Raw genomic sequence first — 10,828 nt, forward strand, 5'->3', positions numbered from 1 at the left:
CCCACCCCACCCATCCTGCTCCCACCCCAGGAAATTTCCACTGCCCCTCCACCACCTCATTTTCTGTCTTGGAACCTTGCAGCCTAATGGCATGAATATTGAATTCTCCCACTTTAGGTGAGTGATAGGCAGGTTCTCCTGCACCTGCCTATCGCTATCTCTTACCTACATCTACCTATCACCTCCCTGTGCCCACCCTGCCTCCCCTCTTTTGTACACTTATCACTGCTCTGCTTTTACCTCCTAAATATTGGGCTTCCCCCTTTTCTATCTTCAGTCCTGAAGAAGGTCCTGACCCAAAATGTTGACCACCTGCTTTTCTCCACAGATGCTGCCTGGCCTGCTGAGTTCCTCCAGCACCATTGTGTTTTTCATCTGGATTCCAGCATCTGCAGTCCTTTGTTTCTCAAGCTGAATGGTCTCCTGTCTAATAATAAATGTGATATCCTCAAGCACCATTGTCAATCCTTATTTATGCAATGTCCATTTTAAATGTGATGAATATTATGGTGACAACTGAGAAATGTGTCACAACTGTAGCATGTTTTGCAACAAAGAAGCACACAATTTTAAAACATGAAGTACTCCCATTATCAACATGCATGCAGAATTTCTTTTCATAGCAAAATGTTTGAGCATTTATTTGAAAGAAGTGAATCTCCCTCACAACTGATCATTAAATAGGCTTATTAAATGCTTGTAGTTTGTTTTTAAATTTATAGACTCCCAACTACAATCAAGTGATTGTTTCTTCTGATTCAGTAAGGGCGTCTTTCCAATTGGTTGGAAGTTGGTTACAAATTTCCAGTTTTCATTCTTTGCAATATTGCCCACTAATAATTAAATAGTACAACAAAATACTGCCTCTTCACACTTCTCCTCCCCCCCAACAAGGAAGAGCTTCCAATAAAAAACTACTGACAACTGAATCATCCAATCAAAATAAGCATATGTTTTAATTACACACATTCCATAGAAAAACACTACAATTAAGTCTAATTTTCGTGTTAGAATAAATCTGGAACCGAATTCATCCCTGGTACAATTCTGGTTATCTCATATGTATTTGAATGTACTAATTCAATGTCATCACTGCCTTCGTATGCACCATTACTTTGTCCCACTCGCAAGCACCAAGTGACTAACACGAGGTACTTTGAAAGTCGGCCACTCCACTAATACTGCTTATCGATTAATACACTGTAGAAGTGCATGTTCAAAGGCCACAATAACTATGGTGGAGAACTCCAGATGAACAAAAGTTTTGATTTGTTGTTAGGTTTAGTTTACTTGTGGGGTGGGGGTGGGGGTGGGAGGGGAAGGAATTGTTACATTAGGTACCTGGAATTTTCATATTCAAAGCTGCCCAAAGAGAAATGAAACATACAAGGGACCTTGATAGTGCATGGCTCAAGAAAGAAGAGTAAACAAAAATAACCATGGTTGTTATACCTGTTTATCTGTCAGCTACCCAAGCTAAAACCCCCATTGCGTGGATGTATAGAAGGTCCAAAACCAGATTCCAACGGTGAACTCACAGTGCAATTTGTCCCAAAACACCATCAAGTTAACAGCGAAAGAGAGATGGAGAAAATAAAATGATGGATCAAAAAAATCAAGACGTTGAGGGTTACATATGAAATTCTTAATTTTGAAGCCATGACTTTAAACCTAACCTGTGTTACAATCTTAGAAGCAGAGGGGGAAAAGATCAATTTAATTATGGTTGAAGGAAATTAAATTGTCACCAAGACAACAAAATACAACTAACAATTACAATCAACAGCTTTCAAGTCTTAGTGCAAAGGTGAAATAAACCACTACAGTACTGGATATTGCTACTTTAGCAGAACTCTTGATTAATGGAGTATTTTTGAACAAAAAGCATTCCAACCGTAATGTTATTGGCAGTTATGAATTTCAGATGTTCTTGGACTGTGCTCTTTGTACAGTTTTTCCGCATGAAGTACAGAAGAATTTCTTAGACCAAGTAACACTTTTGTTAAAGAGGAATCTTCTTAAATCTGTAACGCATTTCAATGTAAATGTAAATGCAAGAACTCTTGAATCTTTTGCCAGGAATCTTCTTGGGCGTAGCAGTGTTTTATTGGTTCTCCTCCTGACAGTACTGGATGACCAAGGAACCGGTCAATCAGAGCAAAACAATATGGAGAACATGGAGGTTCAATATGATGCCCAGCTCCTGGGTAACTGAGGAGTTCATAGTTATCTTTCCCATGTGCATTCAGTCTTTTTATTGCTTCCTCAGCAAACAATTTACTGTTCCAGATCTTGTCATCTTCTCCTACCACAAACAAGATGTGTCCTTCAGCTTTTTCTAAAGGGATGATGCTTTTTTGATTTTCGTTGGGGTTGCTAAGTGATCCAGACATATCTAGAACCCCCGAGTCCAAACGAATGATTTTATCTATATTGCAAGTCACACTGGAGAGATGCATATCCTTGTAATACAAATCCGTTAGAGTGTTTGCATTACAGCCAGAGATACAAACAGATGCCTTCACTTTTGGTATAAACGTGATCATTGATAGAGCCAAATCCGCACCTTTTGAAGAACCTATCACTCCAATACCAGGCCCTTTCACCTACAAAAATTCAAAATCCATTATAGACACTCACTCTAAGTAACATAAATCTTAGCATTCATACATAACTAGTTCAAAAATATAATAAGCATTCACAACAGTGCAATCTATATTGTTCAATAAATGATTGACATTTTAATTCCATTTCAACCTTTCCCACACATACATGAAAGGCAGAAAGTAATTTTCAAAGATGACATGTCAAAGACACGCATCACAAAACATAACATTCATTCTCAGAATGTGACATAAATTTTATTTATTATTTGAGGCAGTCCCAAGAGATTATATACCTGAAGGAAGATCATTCACACTGATATAATGTAGTAAAGTGGTATTGTAACATATTTGTGCATTGTGCCACAGACTAGTCGTAAGTTGAGAGTGAATACCAAACAAGTAACAGTGAAAATTAGATCCTGTATGTGAGGAAGTGATAAGGAGCAGACCCAAAAAGAAATAAATGCTATCCCGGGGGAATTGAATATAAGGCCACCAAACTTACCCAGCCCTCAAGATAAGATAGTGGATAAACTAAGGCTGGTATGGTCTTTTCAATCCAGACACTGGAAAAGGCTGGGTTTGTTTTCCTTGGAGCAGAGGAGGTCGAGAGGGTACCTGATGGAGCTTACAAAATTGAGAGGCATAGGTAAATACTCAGACACTTTTCCCCATGTCACAGTATCTGGATGAGCACTTGGCAAAGTAGGCTAAGACCAAGTGTTAGTAAATGACATGAGTACATGATAGCTTACATAGACATGGGGGGCTGAAGGGCCTGGTTCTGTGATGTGTGACACTAATAATGGTAGAAAATACTGGAAAAGCTCAGAACTGATGAAGGGTCATGGAATGTTAACTTATTGGACTGTGTGACATTGTATTGAAGGTCTTCCAGAGCTCCTGAATAGGATGAAATGGTACTTTCAATCACACATTCTAGATCACAAATGAGAAGTTACTCCACCGACTGGGAAGAGCCAATGGTTTTTGAGTGAATTAAATGACCTGGGTACAAATCAAAAAGACATATTAGTTTGATTTTGAAGTTGAAGTCATGGAAGATGCAATGGATATAATTATTACCTTCTTGGAAAAGTTTGTGACCTCGTATATGAACACTTAAAAAGAAATGTGTCTGATAACTTGACGTCTGCCCGAGACATGGACAGATAAGCCTAAATTTCCAGAGCCGGTGTTCTTTTAACATTACCTGAAAGCTAAAGATTGACTCACACTTGATGACACTGGCATGGTGCTGGGCTACCACAGTGTGTTTGTGCAAGTGCAACTGAGGCAACTTACTCTGGAAATGTTCGGTGACTTTGCACGGAAGAACACAAAAAAATAGCAGCAGGAGGCGGCCACCAAGCCTCTTAAGCTTGCCCCATCATTCAGTAGGGCCATAGCTGAGCCGTAACCTCGATGCCAGTTCCGCATAGCCCTAAATTCCCTGACTTTTCTAAAATTTATCAATCTCCTCTTCTAGTCTACAATTATCAAGTCTCCACAACCTTCTATAATAGCAAATTCCAGAGATTCAACACCCTCTGTGGTAAGAAATTATGACACACCTGTTTTAAATGACCACCCCCTCATCTTGTAATCGTGTCCCCTTGTTCAAGCTCTCCTAATAATGGAAACATCTCAACATCTACCCTCTCCTGCCCCCTTAGGATCTTAGGTTTCAATAAGATCAATCTTAATTCTTCTAAACCCTTAAAAGCAGATCCAACTTCTTCAGCAGCTCATGATAGCAAAATCCTTTCATCCCAAATTAGTTTAATGAATCTCTTTTAGACTGCCTTCAGTACTAGTATATCTTTTAAAGATACTAGTATATCTTTGCACTTCACTCATTTGCAATTTCTCTCCATTTGGATGGTAATCTACCTTTTGATTCCTCTTCCCAAAGTGCATGACCTCAGACCTTTCCCCACATGAAACTCCATTTGCCAAGTGTTCACCCACGTGTCATTTTGTTGCACAATCCAAAAATCTTCATCACAACATGTCCTCCCATCTACCTCTGGTGTTACTGGCAATGTTGGATACCTTACACTCTGCTTTCTCCTCTGGATCATTAACATAATCAGTAAGTTTTTGAGATCCAAGAACTGGCTTTGGGGAGATCTCAGGACACACACAGATACTTAACAGCAAAGCGTGAATCAGATAATGTAGCTCATAGAAAGATAATCACTTAAACCAAAGCACTGGCATAAACCCAACTGAGAAACTGATTTTGATACAATTAACTACTCATACCACTGGTACAAATCAAAGTTTGGGGGTTCAAAGTGATAGAGATTTAGGGGTTGACAATACCTAAATACCTAAGCCACAAGCTTATTCCCAAGAATGGCCATTAAGACCATAAGATAAGAGGAGAATTAGGCCACTCAGCCCATTGAGTCTACTCTGCCATTCAATTCCCCTCAATCCATTTCCCGCCTTCTCCTAGTAAATCTTAACTCTCAAACATATCAAGAACCTATCAATCTCTGCCTTAAATACAGCCAATGACTCAGCCTCCACAGCCCTCTGTAGCAACGAATTCCACAGATTCACCACCCTCTGGCTGAAGAAATTCCTCCCCATCTCAATTCTAAAGGGATGTTCCTTTATTCTGAGAATGCTGGGAGAGGAGTAAACCCAGTTGGTCCTCAGAGGAAATATGGCCACAAAAACAGACCTGTTGAGTATAAATAACCTTTGGAGGAAGGTGACATTGATTGATTGAATCATAGGGATGTTTCACTGACCAAGGCAGAGGTTTCATCTTGGGTTGGTCATGAAAATGCTCATCCATGATGCGCAACTTTTGAATTGGAAGACATAGGTCACACGTAATTATGCTTAGGGTATAATAATCACTATATGGTTGTGATTAAACGTGAACAAAGGAACTTGGGTCTCAACAAATAACTGGAGGAAACCACAGGCAGATCTTACCTTAGGATGCTTCCATAAGTAATTTGCAGCCTCTTCAAAATATTCTAAATGAAAATCTGTCAGGATCATTGGTAGATCCTCAAACCCAAAGTAGGGAAGAGCAAAGGCAGCAAAGCCTCGATTTGCAAGGAGACAGGCACGGAACTCAGTCAAACCACCTTCATCTCCAAACAGGTCGATTACTCCAGGGAAAGGACCATTTCCTGAAGAAACAACAAGAACAAAAGTGCTTATTAAAAAAATGATTACTTATATATATTTTTTCTGAAACCTGCAGCCATTTGCTTTGAAATACAGTCACGAATTTTGTCCCGAGTTTTAACATCATCACAGTTGTTCAGTACTGGAATAAAAAAAAATGCAGCACTTTTAACAGAATTGTGCAGACACCAAGTTCCAATTAAAATTAAATTCTGGTAACTGTTTCAAATACATCACTGGAAGAAAAAATTCTGCCCACGGTTTTAGATTGGTGTTTATGGTGCAAGATTAGGAGGCTCACGAGGACCATCAGTATACCATTCTTTTCCTTTCATCCTCATGTGGAATACAGCAAATCCCTTAAATATGTCTCTGCTCTTCACTTTAACTTCTTTATGTGAAAGCACATTTCATACTACACAATTTCAAAATTATTCTTCCACGGGTCACAGAGTATTCCTAAGTCCATGGCGAATTATGATCTGTTGATCAGGCTTTAAGTGCATCAGTCTTTTTCAGTACTAGGGTGCCTCAGAACCCAACAATACACCAGTGTCTGGACAAACCACAGATAAGGATTCAGAGCAACATTCAAAAATTTCTCAGTATTATCCACAACCTGTCCTCAGAAATCAGCCACTTATAAACTTCTCCCAATCATCAGCAAAGCAACAGAAGGATTCATCAATAATGGTTTCAAGTGACAGCCACACATACTACTATCTTGTTGACATTCAGTAAGGGCAGTGCTGGCACTCCAGTTCCTGATCTCATCATAGCCTTGCTTCTGACAAGGTAAAGCAGTATTCCAGAAGCAGGACTGGACTGAGTTCAGCACTATGGCTCCTAGTAAAATAGGTAATTGGGATAAGAAGAAAAAAAAGTTCTGGAGGCACAAGAGACTGCAGATACTGGAATCTCGAGCAACAAAGAAGATACTGGAGGAACTCAGCAGGTCATGCAACATCTGTAGAGGGAAATGGACAGTTGGTATTTCAGGTCAAGACCCTTCATCTGGACTGAAAGATGGAGGGGTGAGAGCCAGTACAAAGAGGTGAAGGGAAGGGGTGGAGCAAGAGCTAGTAAGTGATAGGTGGGGTGATGGGCAGATGGAGGAGGGAAGAGTGGAACCAGCAAGAGGCTGGGAGGTGATGGGGGGGGAGGGTGGTGACAAAAGGCTGATGGAATCTGACAGAAAGGGAAGGTGGAACATGGAATCAGATAAGGGAGGTGGGGTGGGCAGATGGAAACAGTAGGGTGAGGGGACCCAGGGGAAGGAGAGTGTGGGTGATTGGAAGATGGAGGAGGGGAAAGAAACGGGAAGAATATGTTGATATTCTAGGGCATGTCAATATTAAGGAGGAAGTAGAAACAGCAGGATATAAATCAGCTGGAAATTTGGGTGGAGAAATGGCAGATGGAGATTAGACTGGACAAGTGTGAACTGTTGCATTGTGGGAGGTCAAATACTGTACAAAACTTTAGTAAAGCCACATTTGGAGTCTTGTGTGCAGTTCTGTTTGCCACATTACAGGAGGGATGTGGAGACTTAGGAGAGAGTGCAGAAGTGGTTTATCAGGATGTTGCCTGGACTGGAGAGCATCAGCTACAAGAAGAGGTTGGTCAAACTTGTATTGTTTTCTCTGGAGCATCAGATGCTGAAGGGCAAACTGCTAGAAGTACAGTATATAAAATTATGAGAGGCATATGTAGATTAGATAGTCTTTTTCCCAGGGTGGAAATGTCAAATACTAAAGGACATAGCTTTAAGGTGAAAGGGTTAAATTAAAGGAGATGTAGGAGGCAAGTGTTCTGTTTTGCAGAGAGTGATAGGTGCCTGGAACGCCCTGCTAGGGGAGGGGCAAGAAGCAGATACAATAGCAACATTTAAGGGGCATTTAGACAGGCACATGAACAGGCGAGGAAAAGAGAGATACCGACCACGTGCAGGTAGATGGGATTAATAGACTGGCATCATGGTTGGCACAGACATGGTGGGCCGAAGGGCCTGTTCCTGCGTTGTACTGTTCTATGTAACACCCTCCTCATCACCACCACGACTCCCGGAGCAGCTGAAGCCCCTTCGCTTACCTGGAGGCAGAAACAAGCTGCCCCTTATCTTGCCTTCCCTTAGCCTTATCCAGCGGACTCCGGGTTTGCTGTACCACCTCTCGACGACCTGCTTGGCCAGGATCTGTCCAGGGATCATGCCAGCCTGCGTGTGGCCCGAGTGCAAGGACAGGTCGACTCGCATGGGCCTGCCGGTCAGATTGGTGCAGGGCCTCAGTTTCTGGTAGGGCATCTCCATGCTGGCGGGAGAGAGGGTCCAGAAGAGCCCCATGGGCACCACGCCCAGGTAGTCGCCGCCCAACGAGGGTGAGCGGCTGACGTCGAGCAGCCCGCGGTCGTCGGCGCGGTACTGGGCGCTGGAGTCGAACATTTGTTCGCTGTCGGTGAGCACCTGGGCTCGCAGCGTGACCTCCTGGTGCGGGGACAGCCCCGCCGCACGGATGCACACCGGCTCGTCGGCCAGGCTCCGCTGCGGCGTGACCGAGAGCGTGGCTGCACCGCGCCACCCTGGGCTGCAGCTCTTGCTGCCCGGGCACCGCCAAGGTCCGCAGCCACCCCGCAGCAGCCAAGAGGCCGCTCGCCCCAACATCTTTGCGGCCACAACCGAATAAAGCGACGGTGACCTTTACACCTCACGTTCACCCACCCCCAAACCAACATAAAGTAGCAACTCCAGACGGGAATCAATCAAACGCAGACTCAATCGCTGAAGCAGGCTACAGCACAGACGCGCTCCAATTAGATTTGTTTTTCACCGACCAAACTTTTGGTGTGTTAACGCATCTGCAAAATGATGTAAACATCTACTCATGCCCGTGGCGAAAGAAACTTGCATTTTTTTTTGCTTAAAAATTAAGGGATTCCAGTTGGGGAAGTTCGAGACACAATGACATTTGGGGCGGGGAGCTTGGAAAAGTGGGTTGGGTGAGAACGAGAATGCAGCTGCGGGGTTATTTCTCGACCTGAACGCTTTGAAACTCCGGAATATTTTACCGTCTCTGTTTAATATAATACTAGGACATTCTAAAGGGAAGGAGATAACTATCCAAAAGGGATTCGATATCAGATGTTGGGCTTACAAGAGAGGGCAACCGCAATGTCCAAACTGGCATCCTTTGCAGTAATTTCAATTGAGTCTGAGCTCAGACGTTAATTGGCATTGGACCGAGTTGAGTGTTTCATATTAAACATTTCTCAACACCGCCAATTGACCCACATCCAGTCTCTCAATCTGATTCGAACTATTCTGTGAACATCAAAACTGCAAATATTGAATATCTGAACTGGAAAAATTCAACAGTCAACGTCTCAGGTCTGCGACCCTTTGCTAAACCCGACGAAGGGACGCAGGCCCGAAGATGTTGATATTTCTCTTTCCACAGATGCTTCCTAACCTGCTCAACATTTACTGTTTTTATTTCATATTATTGAGATAAATATTTTTTCATATCTCAATTTTCCCTCATTTCTTGCTCCCAAGACCTCGGGATAAATACTTAATATGCACGAACAGCGTGAATCGCGGCTCCGAAAGATTGACTGTTTTGCACGTATCAAAAATGATCACAAGAGGGAGCTTAACCTGGAGACACTGCTCTCATCTTGTGGTTGACTCATTTAGACTGTTCTTTGATTCGTGGACTCCAGAAAAGCTAGTGCAAAATATTTGGTAGTTATTAATACAATTACAGTACAAAGATCACATAAGGCCATAAATGTACAAACTTATAAACCATTACCAATATTTCATTTTGTGGTTATACAAACAACTTTTCTTCAAGGATATCTTAACACTCTATGGATTGAATCTTGGGGAAATGCGAAGTTAAAATCCTTTATAGGAAAATAGTAAAAGAAAATAATTTAAAAGTTGGTGTTCACCATATATTCAAAATCTATTTTGTGATATATGATTCAACAGTGGCATTTAGCTGGACGTAAAGACTCTCCTAGCTATATTACTACTACCTTCTCTGGGGATATTAGGAATGGACGATAAATGCTTGTTTTGCCAGCGATTCCATATCCCATAGTAATTCACGGGATGTTTGCATAATAGCTGGAGAACAGATAATTAAAAACTTCATCTGGCGTTTTACACTTTTTAAAAAATTAATTCTTGAAAAAACAGTGAGCCGTTTGTTAATAACTGTAAAAGACAGTGGCTCAGTCACTCAAGTTAAAACCCAGGAAAGCACACTGGTAAAACCAGTCTCCATTTTAGAAGGAATGGGCTGTCCAGTTATAAGCAATGGTAGGGGCCAGAATTTGTTGTCAAAATAACAACATTTTTGGTGTTTTCTCTTATGGGTTAATAGTATGGCATATGAGGATCAAATACCCTTAGATGTGAAAATATCCTTGTCCTACCACCACTTAGACGCTGGCATTCTAGACCTACTGATGCAATCTAATCCGTTCTGACCGATAATAGCTGATGATTTTTTCACTTGTTTGCTTTAAAACTAATAGCCTCAGGCCTTTGTCAATCTCAATCCTCTTCCTTAGCTCTTATTCTCAATAATAGTCATAGAGCACTACAGCATAAAAACAGGCCCTTCGGCCCATCTAGTCTATGTGGCCTGATCTTCTGCCTAGTCCCATCTACCTTGCACCCAGACCATAGCCCTCCATACCTCTCTCACTCATGTACCTATCCAAACCTCGCTTAAATGTTACAATTGAACCCGCATCTACCACTTCCGCTGGCAGCTTGTTTCACACTTGCACTGCCCTTTGAGTGAAGTAGTTCCCCCTCAAATATTTTACCTTTCACCCTAAACCTATGACCTCCAGTTCTAGTCTCACCCAACCTGAGGGGATAAAGCCTGCATGCATTTACCCAATCTATGCCCCTCATAATTTTGTATACCTCTAAGATCTCCCCTCATTCTCTCGCACTCCAGGGAATAAAAGCCCTAACCTATTCAACCTACCCGTAACTCAGATCCTTAAGTCCCAGCAACATCCGTGTAAATTTTCTCTGCGCTCTTCCA

The 10,828-nt window shown here is 42.0% G+C and overlaps 1 protein-coding gene across 1 annotated transcript; it reads right to left on the reverse strand.

Annotated features, from left to right (window-relative positions):
- Nucleotides 1-932: 932 nt before the first annotated feature.
- Nucleotides 933-8,961, reverse strand: LOC127571566 (acyl-coenzyme A thioesterase 5-like). Its single transcript, XM_052018067.1, has 3 exons — nucleotides 7,854-8,961; nucleotides 5,562-5,764; nucleotides 933-2,606 (listed from the first exon to the last, which is right to left on the reverse strand). Exons 1-3 carry the CDS (start codon nucleotides 8,419-8,421, stop codon nucleotides 2,037-2,039), a joined length of 1,341 nt encoding a protein of 446 aa, XP_051874027.1. The 5' UTR covers nucleotides 8,422-8,961; the 3' UTR covers nucleotides 933-2,036.
- Between the last annotated feature and the right edge of the window lie 1,867 nt (nucleotides 8,962-10,828).

The sequence above is a fragment of the Pristis pectinata genome, chromosome 1, assembly GCF_009764475.1.
Source record: "Pristis pectinata isolate sPriPec2 chromosome 1, sPriPec2.1.pri, whole genome shotgun sequence".
Taxonomy (NCBI): Eukaryota; Metazoa; Chordata; class Chondrichthyes; order Rhinopristiformes; family Pristidae; genus Pristis; species Pristis pectinata.

Excerpts from the sequence above, each read along its gene's own strand:
- LOC127571566 (XM_052018067.1), bottom strand. The coding sequence starts at position 8,421 with ATGTTGGGGCGAGCGGCCTCTTGGCTGCTGCGGGGTGGCTGCGGACCT. Across the intron at positions 5,765-7,853 it reads CAGCTTGTTTCTGCCTCCAG|GAAATGGTCCTTTCCCTGGA; the intron begins GTAAGCGAAGGG and ends TTGTTTCTTCAG. Across the intron at positions 2,607-5,561 it reads ACTTATGGAAGCATCCTAAG|GTGAAAGGGCCTGGTATTGG; the intron begins GTAAGATCTGCC and ends GAATTTTTGTAG.